This window comes from Crotalus tigris, unplaced genomic scaffold (assembly GCF_016545835.1).
Source record: "Crotalus tigris isolate CLP2741 ecotype Arizona unplaced genomic scaffold, ASM1654583v1 scf7180000024401.5802323, whole genome shotgun sequence".
NCBI lineage: Eukaryota > Metazoa > Chordata > Lepidosauria > Squamata > Viperidae > Crotalus > Crotalus tigris.
Window position 1 is genome coordinate 4,999,751 of NW_024100569.1, and position 25,384 is coordinate 5,025,134.

The 25,384-nt window shown below is 35.0% G+C and overlaps 1 protein-coding gene across 9 annotated transcripts in view; it reads left to right on the top strand.

Annotated features, from left to right (window-relative positions):
- Window positions 1-25,384, top strand: part of DMD (dystrophin) — a 962,852-nt gene that overhangs the window by 374,715 nt on the left and 562,753 nt on the right. For all 9 annotated transcript variants that reach the window (XR_005555060.1, XM_039329649.1, XM_039329655.1 and 6 more), the window contains exons 7-8: window positions 1,850-1,968; window positions 19,135-19,313. Coding sequence is in view for 8 of the 9 variants with exons in the window: in XM_039329649.1 (XP_039185583.1) it covers window positions 1,850-1,968; window positions 19,135-19,313 (298 nt within the window). In the remaining variant the exon portion in view is untranslated. The remainder of the gene's footprint in view (window positions 1-1,849; window positions 1,969-19,134; window positions 19,314-25,384) is intronic.

Here is a 25,384-nt window from a genome sequence, read left to right on the forward strand (position 1 = left end):
TCTCAGAAACTCTTGTTCATGACCTTCGGTATTCTTGCATGTAAAAGAGATGCCCATGGAAAACAAAACAAATTGTAACATTCTTATGTTAGTCATCTATTTAGATAAACCAACTGAAATCATATTACCAGCAATATGCCAAACATGGCACTGCAATAATTAATCTAAAATGTGTAAATGACTATAATTATGTGGAATTTAAACATTAAAATTAAGTTCTAATTGGAAATAAACTGATTTATAGATGGTCTGATAAAATCACATTTAGGTATTTTAACTTGTTAATATTTTAGTAGTTTATCAGCACATTAAAACCTCCAGTTACGTAGGATTTTAATATTTTATCAAACAACGTAACTTTCCTACTTTTTAATTTAGTTTTAAATATTTTATATTTTAGTATTTTTGCATTTAAATGTCAGGTTTATTTTAGTATTTTAGAGTTAGGATTAGGCTAATGTCAACATTTAAAGTGTATTTAATTTGTTCCATTTCAATTTTTTGTTTCGATTTCTTTAGATAAAATAATAATAAAAATGCATCATTACTCTGTAAATTCTCTTTTAAAATTGTATACAATCCAAATCATGACTCTAATAAAAATGTTTGATTTCTGAAAAAATGTTTGGAGTTTCTTGTAATCAAGCAGCATATAATTTTTTTAAAAAAATCAGAGGTTGATGTGTAATACAATTCTTATGGCTTTGAAAGAAAGGTAATTTACAACATAGTGTATCAAATTTAAAAAATAATCTATTTTTTTTTCTAAAATAAATGTTTGACAATGAGCTCTGGCAAAACTAAGTGTCAATGCTGCTAACATCGGATGTTTTTGCTTTGACAACATCTTTTCTCTTTCGCTTTTAGAGTTAGTTGATGCTGGGAGGGGGGATGTGGATGAGAGTCCAGTTAGTCATAACAATAATAACTCAGCTGTGGGAATCCAAGGTTATTGCACCCAGAGTTGATAAAGATTTGGCCGGGCTGGAGAGCTGGGCAGAAAGCCCACGCTTCAAGCTAAAAGAGGAATGTGATTTATGCCAGTTAATTGGAGGAGGGAATTGTGCTTTGCTACTTTGTGCCCAGGGGAGGGGAATTCAGTTTTTGGCTTTAACTATGTAGTGCCAATACTTTGTTTCTCGAATAAAAGATTCTTTAAACAATGCCTTGAAGTTCTTTTGAAGAGTTTCAACTGTTGGACCCAATTATTTCCTTTTAATGGTATTATGCATGAGATTCCCATGTTGTCACTGGAAGTTCCTTGATATCACAGGCAAAATTTTTTGGGTGTTACTCAGAAATGTTTCATAAGTAAACAAACTTGCACCACTTGCTTAGTATTGTAACTGAGTTACTGAAACGGTATAGATTCCTGAAACAAAATGACATAGTAACATAAACACTCTGTTTCTCCATAGAATTTTTGTCAGTGTTTGCACATGTCTTTTATCTATATGTGCCTGAAAACTAAGAGAGAATGGACAATATGTAGCTTATATCAAAGAAAAGGAAATGCCTGGATTAAATAAAGAAGGCATACTTAGGTTTTCTGATCTCCATTACTTGTGCTTCTTTGCCATAAGGCAAAGTAACTGAACAAGGGTCTATTGAATTTAAGATTATTCTCTATATGCTGCACTTTATTGATACATGATGGACTGATCTGTGCATGACTGTCTTTAATAAGATTAAAATTCTTCATAGCCTTGAAAATTCAAATGGCTTGCTTGTTCTTGGTGAAAATGTAGAGTCATAGATAAATACAATTATTTATACCACAACAGTATAACTAACAGTATAAAATTCTATATATGATTCTGAAAGTAACTTTGGGCTTTCTTTTATCCAGGCCCGATCTCTTCAATTGGGATGATGTGGTTTATCAACAGTCCACTGTGCAGCGATTAGATCATGCATTCAATATAGCAAAACAACACCTGGGAATTGAGAAACTCCTTGATCCTGAAGGTTTGTGCAAATAGGATTTTATGTATATAAAGATTATTTTTTCACACAGATGATTTTAAAAAGTTTTATATTTTTAAATAGATTATATATATATATATATATTACATCTTCATTTCCAATGTCTTATCATACAAGTTTCATTTAGTGCACTGAGCCTTCAGAATTTAATTCACTCTTTATTATTCTCTTCATGATAATAAACTTTCAAGGATTCAAAGGATGTGGACTAACATTATAGTCGTACAATTCATTTTTAAAAAATATAGCCAACATGCTGTTTTTATTTATTGTTATTATGCATCCAACTGAAATAAGTGTTGTTCTTTACAGGTCTTTACAATTAGGAATTTTCTAAAATTCCTTAATACTTTAAAAACTATGCATTTAAGTACTGTAGGTCGTATTTCATAAATCTTTATTTTTATACACATTTCACTTTTTCTACAGTGCATTCAGATCCCCTTCACTTTTTCAATTCTGTTATGCTGCAGCCTGATTCTACAGTTGTTAAAATTAATTTTTTTCTCATTAATCTACACTCAATACCCCATAATGCTAAAGTGAAAACAGAAATTTAGAAATGTATGTAAACTTAATAAAAAGAAAAACTTAAATATCACATTAGCATAAGTATTCTGACTCTTTGCAACAACACATGACATTTAGCTCAGGTGCCTCCCAGTTCTCTTGATCATGGCTGACATGTTTCTATACCTTGACTGGAGTCTACCTGTGGTAAATTCAATTGATTGGACATGATTTGGAAAGGCACACACCTCTCTATAGATGGCCTCACAGCTGACTATGCATACTGTAACAGAGCAAAAGCCATGAGATGAAAGAAATTGCCTGCAGAGATCAGAGACAGGATTATTGCATAGCATAGATCTGTGGAAGGCTACAATAAAATTTCTACTGCACTAAAGGTCCCTAAGAACACAGAAGCCTCCATAATTCTCAAATGAAAGATATTTGGCACAACCAGCACTCTTCCAAGAGTTGGTCACCCAGTCAAACTGTGCAATCAGAGGAGAAGAGCCTTAGTAAGAGAGGTGAGCAAGAACCCAATGAGATCCAAAAATCCTGTGTGGAAATAGGACAGAGTTCCAGAAGGACAAACACTGCAGCCCTCCACTGATCTGAGTTTTATGGAAGAATGGCTAGATGGACACCCAATCTGGAATTTTTGAGTCATAAATGAAAGGTATACAAAGCTTTGGATTCTTCAATCATACTTTTGATTTGGTATGAACTCACAATGAGCAGATTCAAAAGGTCAAACCTAATTAAAACTGTTTATTAATTAGGCCCAAGCAAAATGTTGAGATCTGTGTATTTTTCTCTGATCATAATAATGGCATGATTCTAAAAATAAAAGAATTGCATATATTTGAACTTTTCTTGACTTTTCTTGAAATATTCAGAATATTTTACAAAAAAAAATTGCATGTTTTCTTTGTCTTAATATTGTCATAAGATTTTCAGCTGCTTAAAGAACTACTACCGTATATGCTGGCGTATAAGACGACTTCTGGAAGCACTAAACTCGGCGCCAAAGACGGGGGTCTTATACGCCGAGTCGTCTTATACACCGGAAATACTGGTAGTTTCCGGCGTATAAGACGACGTTCTAGGAAGGCAACTCGGCGATGAAGACGGGGGTCATCTTATACGCCGGGTCGCCTAATACGCCGGCATATACGGTATAAATTTTATGGTGTTACATTTTTAATATGTAACATATGCTTCGCTGAGATGGTTTCTGTATCATCGGAGGAGGTGAACTGCCTGGAGTCGGTGCTGGTCGCCGACATCCTCTCCCCAGTGTGCTGTCCTTCTCCTCTCCCCTCTGACTGTTGAGCCCAAGAGGGCTTGACAGCCGGCCCTCTACCAGGTGTCCTCCTGGAAGGCAAGCAGAGACATATGATTAGGTTGGTTTTGTGGAGACGGGCATGGTTACTCTCCCCCCTGGCTTCTGAGGATATTTACGGTGGTACCGCCGTATTAACCAAGGTGCATCAACATCATCCTCCCCTACCCAGGATGCCTCAGATATTGGATAACCTTTACACTGTACAAAATATTGCACACAATCCCGGTGACACTGGGAGTCGAGTATTTTATGGATTTCATATTGATCCCCCCCAACTGGACCGGGGGGCTGTTTTATATGCCTAAATGCCAGTTTTGTCACAGGCTTCATAAAGCTGCTATGGAAGACCGGGTACACCCTGCCAAGGTTGTAGGGCAAATGTAGCCACAAATTTACTGGGTTGAGGACTCATTGTATCTTGAATGGGCCTACATATTTCGGACCCAGTTTTTTACATGGCCTTCGCAATTTTAAGTATTTTGTAGACAGATAAATCTCATCTCCAAGCTGGAAGGGTTTTTGTGGAGTCCATTTCTTGTTGGCCTATTGTTTCAATGTTTGCTCTGCTTTCCTCAGAGCATTCTTTGCTGACTTCCACATGCTCTGGAAGTGAACAATCCATTTGTGTGGTTGGTATGCTCCAGGGTCTCCCTGTGGGCATTCGGGGATTGGAACAAACTCAATCCCATGAATGATACAGAAAGGAGCAAAACTGGTGCTACTGTGGACTGTGTTATTGTATGCCACCTCAGCTAACAGTAGCAGGTCAGCCCAGTTTGTTTGTTGGTAATCGACGTAGCATCACAGGTATCGTTCGACCATTGCATTGGTGCGTTCAGCTGCCCTGTTCGTGCTGGGGTGGAATACGGAACTCAGACATTGTGATGAACCAATGGACGTGATAAACTCCCTTCAGAATTGAGCGGTGAATTGCTCACCTCAGTCAGAGATGATGCGATGGGACACTCCCTGTAACTGATAGACATGTGTTATAAACAGCTTTGCCAACCGTCGTGCTGATGGTAACCCTTTGCAGGGTACGAAATGTGCCTGTTTCAAAAACAGGTCTATCACCATCCATATTATCGTGTTCCCACGACTCTCCGGCAGCTCGACAATAAAGTCCATGCCAATTTCTTCCCATGGCCGGGTAGGGTTGGAAACCTGTTGTAGCAATCCAGGTGGTTTCCCTACCTGGGGTTTTGTGATTGCACATACAGGACATTCCCGGACATACGTCTCCACGTCCGTTTTCATACCCGGCCACCAGAACTGACGTCTAAGCAGATGCAAAGTCTTTAGGAAACCAAAATGACCGGCCTGATTAATGTCATGACCCCGGCGAAGTACCTCCACCCGCAAGGACTGTGGGACATAGATCGTATTGCCCTTCCATGCCAACCCATCCCTCCTGGTTAAAACCTCTGGATGGGCTACCAATCAGGGATCGGTTATAAGCGCGCCTTGCAAGATCTGTATCAGGTCCTCCATAGCCTGCACCACTGTGACTCTTTTCACTGGCTGCTGGGAGGGGGGTATTAAAGCCTGTACCACCTCCTCCCGCTTGCTATTGTACTGTGACATATGGGAGAACACATCTCAAAGAAAGTTCCCCCCACCAGGTACGTATTTTAACTGAAACTGGAAGCACTGGAAATATAGCTTCCACCATCCTTCACTGCGATAGCTCTGCCCATAGACCACCGCCGGAGCGCTGCCGGGGCACTGCCGTCTGATATGCCTCACTAGGATGGTCTCTGTATCATCAGAGGAGGTGAGCTTCCTGGAGCCAGTGCTGGTCACCGATGTCCTCTCCCCAGTGTGCCATCATTCTCTTCTCCTCCTCTGAGTGTCGAGCCTGGGAGGGCTTGACAATTCCTATATATATATTCCTATAATATTTCATTGTCTATAATATTCTATGTTAACTGTGAATAATATAATGCATTAAGTTCATCAACATTATTTTCTTGCAGAGTTAACAATAGTTGATAGACAATAATATTTTTGGATTTAGTGTATTTCTAAATCTACATCCAATCAGCATTAATTCTGCTCATCACAAAATTCAGTTAGATAACTGGAGAGATATTTTATACTACTATTGTATATTAAATAATTATGAGATTTTGATTGTAATTTATGTTCAATTTCTTGTGCATAAGTTTCATTAAATCAGTGGAATTTAACTTTGAATAAAGTTACACAGGTTTGGATTATATATTCCTTTGGTGGTGGTTGTGGGGAATCAACTGAACCTAGCCTTGGGAAGAATGTTTTCACCATTGCTGTCAATCCTACAACTCACCTTCACTGTCTGAGAAAATAGTCCCTTTTATAAATTACCCAATGCCTTTGGCTGGAAGCATCTGTTATGTGTTTCAAACTATATTCCCATAACTCCCATAGAAGATAGCCGATGATATGTTGTATAAAATGTATGGAAATACAGATTGGGGAAGGTAAACTTTTTTTAAAAAATATTAAATAGAAAATTAGTCAGAGAGGAATAGAGAGATAAAATATGAAAGTCACACATCGCTTGCATTTGGGTACTCAGAATACAACACCCTGAATAAATATCAGCCTAAATCAAATTTAAACTTAATTAAATATTCTTCCTAAGGAAAACATTTGTTCTGATTTAATGAAGGGCTTGCAAAATGCTTTTCAGAACCAAATGTGTTCATGGAGTTAAGTAGGGTATGCCCAAACCCTTCCTAAATGACTGAACTGAAACTGTCCACAGAAGATAATAGTATAGTTATTTCTTCTTGGTGTTCTTCCTTCCTTGTCCATTAAATGTTATTCATTTGTCATTCAAGTGCTTAATAATGGTACAGAAAGCTATTGCTAAAAGTAATAACTGTTATGTTACATTTCTTTAAATATCATACACTGGTTCAATAATAATTATTCCCAGATTAAAAGAGTAATTATTCTCAGTAAAAGAATATTTAATCATTTACTAATCATTTAATTTTTTTTCAGAAGAGCACACTAAAATGTTCTTCAGTTTAATAGAACTTGCCTGAGTTAACTTTGTCCCATGGTGTAAAAACTTGGATTTCTGAATCTAAGTAATTTTAAAATGCTATACAATACAGTTCATTAACTTGTTAAGATTAGCCTTCAGGAATTTCCTAGAAGTGAGTGCAGTAATTAATCCTTCATATTATTTTTCCTTAAGGCAGATGAACTAAAATAATGTTCACAATGTTGTAACAGAACTTTAGCTCTGGCTAAATACTCTGGATTGCAACTTTGATGGGTTGATAACTGATCCTGAATAGAAGAATTGCTATAAAATACTGCTTTCACTGATACCTTGACAACTAGAAATACATTGGATTACAAAAACCCTATATAAAGATAAGAACTATATAAGATTTGATGGTTTGGATTTTGAGATTGGCTGGCTCGATAAGACTAATTACAGAGATTATGATACTGGTGAAAGACTATTTGGAGGGGGGAGACGAAATGGATATTGCATATTTATCTAAAAAGTACAGGAAACCACACCAAATATTCCCTTCTGAAAGATCTAGCCTGGAACATCAGAGATCTGCAGGAGTAATACTCCAAGATGAGACAAGTACTTTTCAGGAGGAAATGTATGCAATGCTATGACAGATTCAATAGTTTCAAACTACAAAGAGATCAAAAACAACTTTGATGACATAAATGAGCACATTTTCAATCTAAACTTACAATCAAAAAACTCTCAAAAAAGATGATAAAGAATGAACAAACAAATCAGATAACAGAATACAAACTAGAAGAAAGTGACTTAAACAGGGAAGCTACAAATGAAGAGAACTATAACTTAACACAAACAGAAAAAAAATCTACAAGTTTTTTACAACAATGAAAATGGAAAAGATATTTTATCCAACAGGTTGTCAAAACAAATTTGAGGATAAGAAAGAAGATTTAACAAAATGATTATAGAGCTGCCAGGAAAATCATCAGTCTGGGAGACAAAAAGGATATATCCTACTCAACCTGTCCTTCACACTCCCAACAACACCTACAAAAATATAGGAACTTCCTGGAAATCAGAACTATTTGGCAAAAGAAGAGGGCTAGAGTTAGACTTAAGAAATCTGATTCAATTTAACAGATGGAGTACTACATGATTAAACATTTGTTTTAATATGGTTAAAGGAATAGATAATTTTGGATATAAAGGGGCCCTATAGTAAGAGGGATGGGATATAAGTAGTATAGTATTTTTATAATATATAAAATATTAAAATACTGGGATGATGTATGTGAACATTTAAAGGTAATTAAATTAGAGAGAATTATGACTGAGAAGAATGATTTGAATACCAAGTAAACTTAAATAAGATTTTTGAAAATAGTAATAGTAGTAAAGTTGGAAGGGACCTTGGAGGTCATCTAGTCCAACCCCCTGCTCAGGCAGGAAACCCTACACCATTTCGGACAAATGGCTGTCCAGTCTCTTCTTAAAAAGGACATATAGTGACTCAATAAGATGACTTTTATAAATATAATTGAAATATAAACCGCTCAGAAAAGATGTTATTTGTGGATGTTATAGGATATATAAGTAGTATGGTATCTTTATAATATATGAATTATGAAAATATTGGGATGGGGTATGTCAATGAAAAGTTTGGATAGTTAGGTAATTAATTTTGAGCAAACTATGACTAATAAGAATGGTTTGAATACTGAGGGGAAATTAAGTTTAAATAAGAATTTTGAAAATAGGACACATAATGACCTAACAAGAAGACTTTTACAAATATAATTGAAACATAAGTTAATTAGAAAAGATGTTATATATGGATGTTATAGTTATCTGTACAAACACAAAAAATGTTTATATCCAACCTTGTATGTATTGAAAATATTATTATATTTATCTAATATTGATGGAGAATAATATTGGAAGAAGGGAAGATCAAGGAAACATACTATTAATTAATATATTGATCATGGAATTATAGAAATTAATTATTGTTGTTTTTCAAATATATGAACCCAGACTACACACTATTTACTAAGCACTAAATATTGTTATTGCAAAAAATCAATAAAAACTGTTTAAAAAAAGAACTAATACCTCATTTGTAGCAATCTCTCCTCAGAATTAGGAATTATTAGGCACTTTGGACTGCTATGTAATCCATTTTTCAGTTGTGGCCAGTCTAACTTGAAATGAAAGATTAGGTTTGGCTGATGAAGTAGAGAACAAGGGTCAGGCAGAGCAAGAGAAAATAATAAACTAGTCTACCAGAGCTAATTGATTCTCCAATTAATTTGCCATGCTTTCCTCTAAACTCTGGAGCCAGCAGGAAATCATTCCATCTTAAATATACTTGCCCTGCCACAATACAGACTGATTGTGCATCTGGAATTTATAACAATAACATCTAAATGCCTAGCATTTTCTTCTTCACAACTGGCAACAGTTTCAATCAATGCAAGCAATTACTTTACAGAATGAAGGTGGATAGCCTGTGAAAAAACTGTCATTTCTATTTATTATTTGTAATAATAATAAGTAACCCCCCCAATAAGGCACTACCTTGATGTGGTTGTGGGGCTTGTGTGCTCGGAGAAAGATGAGAGCTATGCAAGACATTCAACTATGCTAAACAGGTTTCATCAATGGAGCAGATGAAAAGTGTCTTTTTCATGAACAATGTGGTAAGACATCATTTACAGAAATCTGTACTGGATTAGTAGTTGCCCAGATCAGCAAAAACCACATTAGGTGTTGGGGTTCCTGGACATCTGGTGACAAATGGACTACAGGGTTCAGGCTGAGCAACCAGGGCCAACATTTGCAAGACTATTGGAAGAAAAGGTTCCCATCACAACTGTACAATTGCCACATCATCTTTAACACCATCACACAACAGCATCTGCCTATTCCAGGTCCTTGGGAAGGACTTGGTAAGTGGATAAAAATGCCAAAACTGGCCAACTGTGAGGCCAACCATAATAAGTAATAATAGATAATAAAATTATTTCATTAAAATAAAATTATTTAGATCCACTGCATCTTTTTTAATAAATATTTTATTAATTTTCTAGTTTTATAGTCAAATACTTAATAAACAACGTGTTGTCTGGGTCCATTAGTAATTCAGTGGTCTATATTAACTTCTCTGTTCCACCCCCCAAGCAATTAATTCGCCGCTTTTATTTTCCTGAGGGAATGGGGTGGAAATTCCCCTTCCCTCTCTAATCGGGGAGGGTGCTTTGGGCAATTTTTTCCAGGAAAAACTCTTAGAGTCATAAAGAGAGGATAAAGTTTCACACAGTTTCATCCACGTTGCTGAAAAGTTGCTCATTGGTGCTTATTTCTTCAGTTGTCAGCATCTTCTGACTGGCTACACGTATGTAGCCAGACTTTCCCCCGCCATTTTGGAGGGCTTCTTTGGATCAAACTGATGGGCCTCTCCTTGATTGGGGTGACTTTTGACCCTTTCCAGGGTCCCCAGTGGGGCAATATCAAACACAAAAGATGGAGCCCCATCTTCCTGCGCCTGTTTCACCGCAACGTCAAACCGGAAGTCAGATCCACTGCATCTTTTATAGCCCAAACAATTGACTTAATGCAATTCCAGATGTTTGTTTGCTTTAATCTGAGACATGCGGCAAAGCTATATTCCACTAATTATGCTTAATTTTGTTGCTATTCTGATTTATAGAAATACATTCTATAACATTTTACAATTCTTGGATTCTTCCTCATATAATCTTCAACTTTAATTTTGATATTACATTATTTAATATAAATATGCATTGCAGCCCAGAACTTTGAAGAACTTCAATTTTTTCTGATTTTGACAGAAACACTAATAGAATATTAAGTAGTATCAGTAGTTAATATTATATGAAGAGTAATAGAGAATAAAGAGTATTTATTTATGCAACTTTGGGAGCATTTGTCCACATTTCAACTGACAATTTAGCACTGGCATTTGTCCTTTTTAATATATTTATTAGACAAGAAAGAGTAACAATCACATTGCTTGAATTTCTTTTCTAGTCCTTATAATTTCACTTTAGTAAATTTATTATTCCCCTGTTAGAAGTTCAGGTTCTTTTTAGGTTTCAATGTATCTAAAATAAGATTTTATGTTACTTAATAATCACCAACATTTTACATATTTCATGAATTATTAAAAATATCAATTTTAAAATTGATAATAGTCCTTTTTATGAATAGTATTTCTACAGAAGAAGGAAGTCATTAAACTCCTTCTATTTAATGAATGAATGTTGACCAGGCTTATTATTGTAAGTGTCTATTGGTTTTCAAGATGTGCTGTAATATCTGTGGGAGCTTTTCCCCACCTGATGGTCTGCAAATGTATTGGATTAAAGTTATCAGAATTCTCCAACAATCTATTTGAAGGCTCCTAATTTAGAGAAGACGACCTTAACTTTGAATACATAAAGCACAATCACAATCCACTCACTTCAAGAATTGCTAATTATTGCAACTATACTTTGTAGACTTAAACATAATTACATGGAATGAATTTCCATTGAATTCAATCAAATTTAAATTCAAATAGATACAGATGTGATAAAATTGCATTGATATTGCTTGGCTAAACACACATACATATAAATATGTACATATCCATTCATTCATTATTATTTGTATCCTCAGGTTTACTAGTATTTAGCATTGTTACTAAGAAAGTAATGGTGTGAATCCAACAACCACATAAAATTAATCATTGATAATGAATATATTATGACGGTAGCAATAATATTTGACATTACAGTTTCATTCTAGTAATAAAAGACTTTTATTCCAGTAAAATATATATTTATCCTAACAAGGGCACTTTATGCAAAAGTAGGTTGCTTTATTTGTGTTGTTCTGATTTCTTTTTTATATATGTCTCTTTTCCACACATAGCTCATTTTATTATCTAATTAACATAAACTGAATTCTTTATAGTTAATTGTTACAGAATAATAAATATTTATGCATTATGATGCATTGCACAATCGGCCAAATGTTTAGACTGGATTTGGATTTTTTATCCACCTATTGGATCCTCCCCCAAGGACCTGTGATAGGCAGATGTTATTATTTAATAATATTATTTAATAATAATTAAAGGATGTAAGCTATTCCAAATAAAGCTACCTTTTAGAATTCACAGATTTTGTCAATGCTGATGGTGTTCAACTAATGTTCCAGAAGTTTTGGAATGGCAACCAAGGTGCCTATTAATATTTATAATAGTATTTTGCCACAGTTAGTCTACTTCCATTTTCAGATCTTCGTATTTTCTGTTTTTCTCTACTTCTTTCTTTTCTATTTGGCTTTCTTCGGGTATTGCAGTGTCCACCTCCAGCTTTTTTGTCTTTGTTATCAACAATTCTTGTTATATTTAGTTGCACAGATGTTTCAATTTAGCATTTTTATCTACCTATTGAGACTTCCTCATTAATCTGGGGTAGGCAAATATTCTTATTTGATTAGGTTAAAGGTATCACACAGAATGTATTATCATTATTATAGGGTTGCACGGTCACCCAGGTGAATAGATGGATGTTATGCTATGGTATACTGCTGATCAATTGTGCTTAAAGTCTTTTCCATGTAGGAAAGTTTCAGAGCACCTCCATCCAGTGATTTTGAAACCAACCCAGGACTTGTCTTATAGTACAGTACTGATCTTTTTTTTTTTCCAGAGATGATCTAATTTTATCTTGCTCAGCAGCAAGAGGGTGTATTCTGCATATTTTCCCCTAGAATGCTATTGTGATATTTATGTTCTCACCTATGAGAGTTTTATTCTCATCAGCTTAGCTTCTTGTAACTATTGTAGAGTCCAGATATAAGCTGCAATTAACTCTCTAATGATTGGTATCTTTTTATACTATTTAAAAAGTATGAGAAGAACTTATTGAACATATTTTCAGATCCAATTTCATTGACACCCAAACTGGATTTTTAAAATGCTATTGTATATTTTATTATTTTACGAAACTTAGACACTGTCCATCTCACTGTCTGAGTGACTATAGGCAGTTTACAGATAAAAGCCATAAAAACATCTAAAGACATCATTAAAAAGAGAATTGAAAATTTAGTGACTGAATTTGAAAGGTGGAGTTGTGCTGTACAATGTTTTAAGTGTAATAAATGTCACAAAAATATTTTTCTATGTGTTTTGATGTAATATATATTGAGACATTCACATAGGAAAATTATTGATATAATATAACAAATAATTTGACTTTAAAATCTTGCATAGGTATCATACTTTATTTTCAACTTTTCTAGAATAACAAAAAATATTATTTTCATTGAATTTTAGATCAATTCATGCCATTTGTCTAAATTTGTTTGATCATGGGTTGGTGAAGTAAAGAATTAATAAATGCACTAAAAATTTGGAAAGTTATCAGGCTCTTTGCAATTGTCTGTGAGATATCTCTCTCTCTCTCTCTCTCTCTCTCTCTCTCTCTCTCTTTCTCTCTCTCCACTTTGTTAATTCACATCTAATATAAAAACTCACAGATTATGAAATTTTGCTTTTAAAAGGAATTATCAGAATGAAATCTGCCAAGCTAGAAATCTATTTAAAAAATCCTTAATATTTATATATTTAGTGTATTATCTGTCTGTCTGTCTTTCTGTCTGTCTGTCTGTCATTTTTTATCCATCCATCTATCCATCCATCCATTTATTGTGCCATTTATCGTGCCAAATTCTTCCAATAATTGTGTTTAAGTAATTCAGAGATTAACAATGCAGCTATATATCTTTATATTTTGAATTCAGTAAATACATAAACAACATTTAAATTCCCGATAAAGACAGAATGTGAAAGCAATGCTACATAACTTACGTTTATACTTTGTAACTGCCTTGAAAAATTCAGTTTATTCTTTTATTTGTGACATGCAGTAATTGCATTGTAATAAAGACCTCTACATGTCTGGTCAGATATAAACATCACTGCATAATCCCAATATTAGATTGCAGTTACAGAAAGCTTGAATATTTATATTCATTAAAATGACAGTTACATATTTCTCCCATATATCCAATTATGATTGATCATTAAAAGAGAAATAGAATCTGAAACCCTTTACTTTGACGAATAGCATTTTCAGTTCAATTAAGATTATTCATGATTTGGGTATTCATTTTACTTTGCTTTGTTTTTTTTTTTAAATGGTGAGGGAAATAAATCAGCAGAAAACAAGTTTTAATGACATACTAATGCACCTAAACCAATAGGTACAAATGTTGGCTTCTTTTAAGTTGATTTTTTTTTCAAAAAAAAATGATATAAATGTATTTGACTGAAAGAAAAAAATATATTCAGATAGATTTCTGGAAGTAATAGCCTCAGCAGGAACAAAATAAAATCTGTGATTATCTATATAGATAGATAATGCAGTTGTCTGTATTATTTATTACTGTAAAAGCCTATAAGGAATTGCAAATATTTTCCCATTTTTGATGTGACATTTTGAAAATAAAATCATGTCTTTTTTTCTTTCCATTTTACAAAATGTTAATCACTTATGTGGATATTTGGATGAATTATTTAGAGAAAAAGAATGCAGTTATACCCAAATTCAGTTATTTTTCTTTCTTTTCTACTTTAATACCAACTGCTAACATTTAAATTAGACTGATATAATGTCTTCAGTTATTTATATATACTGTACAATATTTCAAATAAAATAATTGTGAACATTTTTTTATTTAAATGCTGAAAGAATAAGAATTATGAATGAGAAAATATATAGAAATTATGAAGGAATAGGGTTTTTTCTTCTTTTCTTAACTGTTGCTTTCTTATTTATTTAGTAAATTTATAACCCACCCATTTCATATTTATGACTCAGGGTATCTCACAATTGAAACAGAGTAAAAACAGTAAAAAGCATGGTTTTGGTTTCACTTTGGATATAGTATCCATTAATTAATTTTTTAAAGACATTTGGTAAAGTGTCGCCTCACCAGGAAAAGACATGAGGACAAAAAAAAAAGTCACAGTTCAAGATTTGACTTTTAGTGCTTTCATCCTAAAATTTGGGTTATGACATTATGTGATTTTATCATTTGCTCTTCCCCTATTTTGCAATTGCTGATATTAAGAAATGCTCTTGGATGAACATAGTGGTCATAAGTTAAGGGGATCTTTCTCTGTGGTTATTGTTAATAATTAAAATAAAAAAGCAAAATAAATGGACATTTTTTTCAAAGAAGAAATAGAATCCCTTGAGCATAAATCTTGGGATATCTGGTTATAATCTTAATTAATCTATTAATAATGTATTTGCTAGGTAAAATTTGTGAAAAATATTAGTCTGAAGTGATTGAGAAAAGTTTAAGAAGGATCTTTTTATACTAAGTGAATTGTCATCAAATGGTAAATGTTTTTCAATTAAGCTTAAAATGAGGTACTTTGTGGTAACATATCCTAAATTTGCAAATGCACTGAGAGTTTTGAACTGTAACAAAGCATGAAAAAGAATTTGGGGTCATGCTGGATACTATACTACATTAGAAATTTCATACTGAAACGGGCCAATGTAGCATTGCCCTTTTACAAATATCTGGTACATCTGCCTCTCGAACAATCTACAATCATGATAGCTACAGTGGGAAAAGAATGCAAGAGAGACAAAAAAAGGTTTAGAAGAGCACAATACCAATAATTAGAAGCCAAGTCATTCCGGAAAAAAAACCTTAAATATTTGTGACAATAGCTTTGAAAAAGGCGTCTGATCACAGTTCTGATCAAAGTACATAAATCAGATATCGCATAGGGAAAGTGAACAGAAGAGTTTTTTCTCTCTCTCAAAATGCTAGGTCATAGGGTCAAGCAATGAAATGATTATAAAGAGATATAGAAAAAATGTTTAAAAAGTTCTTCTCATAGCATATAGTTAATCTGTGGAATTCATGTGAAGATTGTCACTAATTCCGACATACTTCAAAGAGATAGTTATGGCACATAGCTCTATTAAAGTTTTAATTCTTAAGACAAGAGGCAGTAACTTTATATCTGCAACACTCAAATTATTTGAAGCCAAGTCAATTGCACAACTTTTTTATGGAACCCAGCTGGGGCCCCTTTTCCAGTTTTGCACAATCAGAACTTTTATTTATTTATTTATTTATTTATTTATTTATTTATTTATTTATTAGACTTATATACCGCTTTAAGTGCAAGCACTCTATAATCCAAATTTCCAAGAACAGCATTTCCGGTCCTAAATTATACTGTATATCTAATGCTACCCTCATGGGCCTCATGAAAGTAAATGTTAGAGTATGAGTAACTACACTTACCTTTTGGCCTAGACTATCCTTTTTTTCCCCTTGGCCTTGCTTCATTAACTAGGTAATCCTCAATTTATGACAATTTGTTTAACACTGTTCAAAGTTATGATGGCCTTAGAAAAAGTTACTCAATCTGTACTTTCACTTAAATGTTGCACCATCCTCATGGTTCCATGATCACAATTTGCATGCTTGGCAACTTGCTCGCATTTACAATCTATTGCAGTATCCTGCAGTCATATGATCACATTTCCAAGCTTTTTTGCTGATTGCTTTTAAAAAAAAATTGGAGAAGCTAGATTTGCTTAATGACCACCATAGAAATTGTTGTAAAATTTGGTCTGAGTTGACTTACAATCACATTGACTTAAAATACAAATTTAAGTCCCAATTTTGTTCATAAGCACTAACTGAGTGATGATTTCCAATACAAATGAAAACAGGCAACAACAGGCAACAGGCGATGACAACTATAAAGCGGTTACCTACCGACATTCCAAGAGGCTACTTCCATGCCAACATCAAAGATGGAGGCCTGGGAGTGCCTTGCTTCCTAACCTTGATCTCATTACTCCAGGCAACCTGGCTTGAAAAGATTGCATTGCATCCCATCACGCTGTTTCAGACTCTGCAGTGACAAGATGCTTTCGGCCCATTGAGATGCCTGATAAACCAGCCTTGTAGAGTGGATGTTACAAGAGTAACAACTAAAGAGAGGAATGGAAGATTGTACTCTCAAAGTCAATTGAAGATCGAGAACTGAGTGTCTCAGACATTGATGTGGCCAGCCACAAGTCTCTATTATGCCCCTCTTGAGTGTTTCCCCGCCTATATCTTAGGGGGACCCAATTGAGGGGTGGTCTACTTCCCACCAGATTGAGGAGCACGTGAGGCAGTAACCATCAGATCATAGATAAGACCTGCAGAGGAACCTGCCGGGCCCCCGAGACAATCAACCACATACTGCAAGCTTGCAAGGTGACACATGATGCAAGATGCGCATGACACAATTGCATCCTTCAGCGTCTTGAACACCCTCTGTGCAAACAAGGCATCCACCCAAGTGTTGAGCCAATTATTCCATCTGGCACATCATTCATTAAACCAGATTTAATCATGGAGGCAATGAACCACCTATGAATCATGGATGTCTCTGTGGTTACCAGCTATAGAATGAGTGAGACTCAGGATATTAAAACCTCAAAATATGGACAGCCTAACTGTGTCATCACCATTAATGTTGGGCTGCAACTTCCCCCGCTTTGCTGTAACATCTTCCCATAGTCATTTAAAATAGAGGACTACTTTATGAACTTACAGCTCTGGGGGGACTTAGGGCTCTGGGCTTGAGCCGTAGAGACTTAATGGACTTGCGTCTTCTTACCATCATTGGCTCGCTCAGATGTTACGATCTCGACAAGCATGGAACTGGGAATGGCTGAACTGGAACTGGTGGACACGTGATTCCTGACCCACCACAAAGCGGCAACTCCACTAGTAAAACTATAAGCAATTCATCACCCTTAGAGGGGTTCGCCCCTCTAATAATTTATGTAACCTAGTCCTTGACTTATGACCAGAATGGAGTCCAGAATTTAGCCATAAATTATTGCAGTCATAAGTCAAAGCAACACATAACCAGACTCCATTCTTCAACCATTTTAATAATGGTTGTTAAGCGAGTCACCTGGACATTAGGTGAATCCAATATAAAGTGGCCATTTTTGCCATTTGCTTTTTTGGTAAAAAAAAATTACAAACCAGAGTCATGACCATGGAAAGGTGCAACTAGTTGTAAATGTGAGCTGGTTCCCAAGCATCCAAAATGTGTTCATGTAACGGGGGTGGTGATGGCAGTCCTAACCTTAAGGACAAGTCATTAGTAGTTTTTTTTTTTAGTCCATCGTAACTTTGATTGTTACATGATCAATCATAAGTTGAAGACTACCTGTAAAATCTCATCCCTGGGCTCCAGATCTTGTACTCAGCATGAGATATGATCACTCTAAAGCCCTCATTAAGCAGCATGTAGTAGATAAGAGACTCAATTGATCTAGCGAGGATTACAATTTCATTGCCAGTAAATGCAACTGGTATTTGCCTCCCCTATGGCATACCTAATTAAACTTGAAGTCCCTAAATACAGAGGGTCTTTACTGTGCACAGTGTCAACTCCTCCCCTCAATTGTACTTGAAGGCTGATACAAAATAATAACTCTTTCAGGACACACTGGAATAATAGAGCATGTGCACAGCTTCTCTAAAGCCTGTATTACAGAGACGTTCATACTAGCCTCAAATCACCATTATTGCATAAATGTCCAGGATACACCTCCCCATTGTTTTGAATTACCAAGACTGCCAAAGCATACAAGACTGCCAGTTGTATGCAACAGGGCTCAAAATTTGTCAGATGCCCTGTGCAATAAACTAAACTCAGTGAATACCTACTTCACCATATTAGAGTGCTCTGTCATAGATAGATATAGTCTTGCACATACTAATCTTTTTATCTTACTCTACACCCATATAATGCTCTTATTCTTTTGTTTTAGATTCTTATAGATATTTATACTGTATGTACTTTCTGTTTTAATATTTTCTAGTTTTTCTTTTCCTTTTTTCAGACTCTGATGTATCTTTTATGCCTTTTACATACCTTCTTACACTGGTCTATAATAATAAATTTCACATTTTACAAATGCTTTAGTTCTGAAGAGTCATTCTTATATATAGGTTCGCAAACCCTAGTTAAGGAAGAAGGGCAGGAAATGAGCATCCTTCTTCTGTTTGCAAATACCCCAGAAGCATCTGTGGACACATTGGCATGGGCCTTGGCATGATCCTTCACGGCTATTATGTTTTTAGTTTACTGTCAACTTAAATGAAAAATGAATTGCTTAGAAAATTCTTTCTATGAAATCTTATAAACAGTGTAAATTTTTGTATGTCTAATATGCCCGTGCAGATGTTGCAACAACCTATCCTGACAAGAAATCCATCTTGATGTATGTGACATCACTTTTCCAAGTCCTGCCCCAGAAGGTTACTCTAGAAGCCATCCATGAAGTTGAAACATTGCCACAGGAAGTAAAGCACATTAGAGAACAACAAATCCAATTACATCCACAACGGTTTTCTCAACAGGTGAGTTGTATGATTTTTTCCCCTGTTATTTGAGACTAGTGAACAGTAAATTCCTGCAGAGTTATTTGTATACTTGTCTTTTGTTTATTTAAGTGGTAAAGAGACTCCAGTTATGAAACAGTGAAGCTACTGAACTTCCCTGTAGTTACCAAAATCTGTCCTTTAACAATTTACAAGGATTATTACTGAACATTTCTATTTGGGTAGAAATGTTAAGGTATTGGGAACAGCTGGTGAAATTCGTATTATTTTTATCCAGGTATTGATCACTTTATCCCACAAGCTGAAATATGTTAGACCTACCCTTAAATTATTTTTAATTATAGTTCTTCTTTTTCAACCTGGAAAAGGTGGCCTTTCATTGATTTCAGATCTTATTTTCATGGATTATATTTTAACAGTTATGCATATTAAAAGTTGCTGTTTTCAAAATGTAGATTTTTGTTATTTCTGTGTTTCACATGATATATATTAAGCTGGAATAACATGCACACATTTATTTTAAAAATCTGAAACAGTATGGTAAATGTCAAGACATTTACTTTGATATTATTAAGACTTTGCCGACCCAAAGTTTTCAGGATTATAATAACTTACTAAAAACTACTTGATTTTTTAAATTGCTTAACGTTATTTCATTGTTTATTTGATTGTTTCATTTAACAATATGCATATATGAAAAAGCATGAATAATTGGAAACTATTCATCAGTAGATCTACTAGGGAAGTAATCCTATATTAATTATTTAATATGTTCAGGTCATGTTTGTATCAGTTACCATAATTTTTCATTTCCCTAGCTATTAGCCAGATCTAATAGCTACTGGTCCTATTGTGTGTTTCGGAGCAGCTTCTTTCTATAATTTTATGTTCTGATGATAATATGAACTTAAAAAGTAGCAGAAGCTGAATAATTAAAGAAAGATTCAAATCAAGCATCACAGAACATATTGTGGCTGAACCTTAAACATTAATATACAAAGTTTTTCTGTTAAAATATTTCTTCAAGCAAAACTCCCTACCAATGAATACTTCATGGTTATTGGGTATCTTTCCATACTCAAAAGAAGATACTACATGAGACTGTCTAGGTCTTTTGTGAAAATAAAGTCTTTTCCAACAGCAGTCAGTTGTGGTCTCAGTTGTTTAGAACAGAGTTTCCCCAACCTTTTCGGCTTTGTAGACCAGTGTGGGGGGGAAAGGGGATGGTTCCGCGCAAATGGAACACACTGCTCACCCGCTGTTCACACAAGTGGGGATGTGCATACATGCATGCGCTCACCTGCCACTTCTGCAGCTGAGTTCCAAACAGCTCAAGGCCCAGAGGTGGGCCATGGCCCAGGGATTGGGGACCCCTGGTTTAGAAAGTGAAAACTTTTAAACTAGTGTTTATAGTAGACAAAACTCACAACAAAATTAGCTAATCTAATTGAGAATTTATTGTATTTAATTTGGTTTTTCATGGTTTGTTACTCACAACCATCATGATCAGCCATCTCAGTTTAACACTGTAGTTTGCATACTTTCAGAAGTTATTTTGTTTTAGTGATGCTTATTAGGTCTTTTTAAAAACAAACCTTAGAAAAGACTGAAGAAGTTCCAGGATTTGTGCATTCCCCACTCCCCACGAAGGTTTATAAAGGAAAATGTCATATTGAAACAAAGACCTCTTTTATTTGGTATGATTACTCATCCTTGTGCCTGTAGTTCAAACAATAAAAAAGAGAGATGAGTACATGAAGTTCTTCCATTCTGACTGTGATAATATCTCTTTGTAATTGTTATTGTTTTAATATAAATATATTCACAGACTATTTCTTGGTTTTGAAAGTAGTCATGTTATCTCAGGTTTAGATTTCTATACTAATTCCTAAATAACGTCTTTCTTTGGCGGGGTATGCCATTACAAGTAAATTTCAATCCTAATGAGTCTAACCATTCTTACAGTTAGAAGTTCTGGCACCTTCAGATATTAATTACAGTTACTACAGCCTTTATGGACCACCGGACCATTTTACATCTTTGCAGAGAACTGAATATATTTATTCAAAACCTTTCTGGGTTTATGTCCTTTTGCTTTAAGTGCATTTAATCACAGAGATCTTTATTGATGATAGGCTTCATAGTGGGGATAATTACAGATACTTCAAATATTTTTTTCTATTTCTCATTAAACATATATTTGCTGTTTAATCCTTGAGCATTTCTGGAAGTAAGATGGCTGCTGAAATTCTCCCCTGAAATATACTACATTTCATCCATTTTGTTACCCACATTCATCCATGTCTGCTTTTCTTCCTAATTTCTTCTCCTTAGATCAAAGTCAGTGTAGCACAGGGCCATGTGTGCACCCCTTCACCTAAGCCTCGTTTCAAAAGCTATGCGTACACACAAACTGCTTATGTCATGTCCCCTGACCAAAAAGGGAGGATGTTCCCTCCACAGGTCTGTCAATATTATTTTTTGTTGTGAATAACAAACTCTTCTTCTAATATGCCTGTGCTTGCTGTGGGAAATAAATGCACCTTTTTTGCTTTTGTCCATTTTAATTTTCAGTGGTATTCTTGTTAGGGTTTTTTGTGTTATTTGGGTCAGCCAACTCTTTTTTCTATAAGGCTCATCTTTTCTAGTTACACCTTCTTTTTTACATTAGATAGTTACTGTAAAAATATTAAAAGCCTCAATAAAAGATTAAGTTTTAAATCCAATCCTTAATTCTTTTATATCATAAATCTATATTCAAAGATATAAATAATTACTATGAACATTGAGGAGATGTTTTTCTTGAGTTTCCTAAATATTTCTCTTTGTCTTTTTTAATCAGTGTAGAAATGAAAGAAATGCCATACATTATATGAGGTTGCATTTCTTGAATCTTAGACATCAGGTCAATAAATATTTATTCTGTATTAACAGATATTTCTCTCTTGCTCTTCATATTGCATATAGTTTTTTTAAAAAGGGATAATTACTTAAACAAGTGTAACATCAGACAATTTTGCATACCCTTACCAAGGACAGCTTTAGAGACAGATTGAAAACAGAAATTGTGATAGCTGTATTCAGAACTCAGTAATTTTAATTTGACAACCACTTTGGCATAGTGAAAAGCATCAAGCTGGAAGCCAGAAGACTGTGGGTTCTAGTCCCACCTTGGGCACAAAGCCAGCTGGGTGACCTTGGACTAGACATTTTCTCTCAGCCCAAGAAAGAAAGCAAACCACTTCTGGAAAGCCTTGCCAGGAAACCTGCAGACATGCAGTCTCCCAGAATCGGACACAATTGAAAAGGAAAAAAAATATCACAATATTACAATATGACTACTAAAGCAAATAACTGCAGAATAACTCATATTTCTGCATACATCTATCATTATTATTTACCTTCTGTAGTCTTTATTTTTGATTGTTAGATACCTTTAATTAGTGACAGAAATGATAGATCTGCTTTGCCTCTGTTGCCCTACCACAGCCATATTAACCCTGATAGCTGTATTAAATATTGTTTCTGCTACCTATTATCAAGGTTAATATTTCCCCATTTTGGAGCAAATTTACATTATTCTATTTCTTTTTTATTGTATTTTAAAACAAATATCTCTGTAAGATGTGTAGTAAAATTAATTTACGGCATCCATCTTTTCTCCTGAATACCTTAAAAGCTGAGTTTGATAGGAACCTAGTAACTGCCAAGTAACTGCCTTATTTCCTGAATGGACAATTTCATTCAATGAATCTGCCTGGAGATATCTTATCTGTGGCATGCCTCAAGGATCTCTATTTCCTCCATTTCTTTTTAACATCTATTGTACATGAAGGCAGATCATCCATTAGCATTAGGCTTCATGTTATCAGTATGGTGATATTATCTAGTTATACATATCATCCTAAAAAAAAAAAAAAAACAGTTTACGATATTGGTGTTAGCCCTCCAAGGTAGTCTAGAAAGAAGCACAACAATTAATACTAGCTTTATCTTTACTATAAAGTTAAAGTAAGAGTAACAGAATCTTGCCCTATTGCAAGTATTTCTCCCCATCTTTCCATTTACTCTTTGGAAAAATAGGAAGGCTCCCCTCTGAAAGACTTCCCATGCCCTCTTTGCATGAGATGTCTTTTCCATTATGGTTGTCTAATTGTGACTCTTCCTCTTGTCTCCCAAGAACATTGCCACATACCATTAGATATGTGGTGGGAGTTCTGCTTGGTGATGGAAGGTTGTAATCATCTGTATAGGGAACAAAAGCCTCTAACTGAATTCTTTCAACACAAAGTAATTTTGGAATTGTGAATTGGACAGGTGTACAGAATTCAGCATCTAACTTTGAATAGAGTTATAGTCTTCTGATCAAAGATGGTTCACAATGTGGGGATTCTACTAAATTCAACATTCCTACTTTAGGTGTAAGTAGCAGCTATGACAGCATTTCAGTAGCTAATTTTTATATGTTAATTGTAATCATTCCTGGACTAAGAATTTTTGTTCACATTCACTTATACTCTAGATATTTGGATCACTGCATCACATTCAGGACACCAGATATTGATTGGTATCTCATTATTTTTGGTAACATCAAAGTAACAGAATAACAGTTGGAAGGAATTTTGGAGGTCTTCTAGTCCAACCCTCAAGCAGGAGACCCTATACCCGTGATGGCAAACCTATGGCACAGGTGCCACAGGTGGCACGCAGAGCTCTCTATATGGGCGCGTGCACTGGCGCCCCAGTCCTAGCCCTTCAGCTGGGTTTTATAAAACCTTTTCACTTTAGTCCTCCACCGCCATGTGGAAAAAAAAGGTTCAATCAATCAATCAATTTCAGCTTCTCAAGGGAAAAAAAAAGATCTCGCAAAGTTGGAATTGATTGATGGAACTTTTTAGTCCCACCCAATCTGCTGTTACCACTATAGCCACACACAGCCAATTGGCTACACCCACCCAATGGGCCACACCCACCCAGCACCCGACGATACATAAGTGAGTTTTGGGTTTCAGTTTGGGCACTCGGTCTCTAAAAGGTTCGCCATCACTGCTCTATACTATTTCAGACAGGCAGTTCTCCAGTCATTTCTTAAAAACCTCCTCTGATGAAGCACCTATAACTTCTGAAGGCAAGCTACTGGTTAATTGTTCTCACCCATAGGAAGTTTCTCCTTAATTCCAGGTTGCTTCTCTCCTTAATTAGTTTCTGTTTATTGTTTCTTGTCTTGCCTTCTGGTGCTTTGGAAAATAAGTTGATCCCCTCTTCTTTGTGGCAGCTGTTCAAATATTGGAACATTGCTATCAGGAACTGCATTGTCTGCCAATTGGCATCTGCATCTAATTCAAGGTGCTAGTTGTCACTTTTAAAACTGTATATGGCTCCAGATCTGGTTAGCTAAGGGAGTACCTTCTTTTGAATTTATCCAATCAAACCAAGTAAGGCTAGGTCCCACCAGGGCCATCCCAATAGGAAGCCAGTGATCAGCACTAGAAGTATACATTTTCAATAGCCATCCCATTCTTTTAAGCTCTCTCTTTGAAAAAGATTCACACACCTTTTTCCTTGTTTGAGGTCAGGAAAATGATAAATGTGTCTCTCTGGCATAGCAGGAAGCTGTGTTATAATTGAAGGCAGATGTGTAGGTGCATGGCATTTCTATGTTTGGTTCTTATAATTCCTGATTTTTGTCATTTTTTAAATATGTATTTGAGTTTTTGGGTATTGTTTTATGTTTATGCTCTTAGCTTGCCAAAGCTTCCAGAAATTGGTGGCATACCAGCCCAGTAAATAACTTAAATAACTAATCATTTTTATCACATGGCTGTGGGAGCACTACAATGGCCATCACTTCAGGGACCAGTGCTAAATCGTTTTTTTCAACACTGTTCTAACTTGGAACAGTCGCTGAACAAATGGTTATAAATCAAGACCTATCTGTATAATAATTGAGGAGGTATGGGGTGGGAAGCTGAAAGAATAACAGAAAATGGATGCAATGCAAAGCAACTGATAACAGGTTTATGTGATGTGTTTAATTAACAGAAAAGTGCTCCCTGAAGGATATTTTACCACAGTATTTGAAAAAGGGT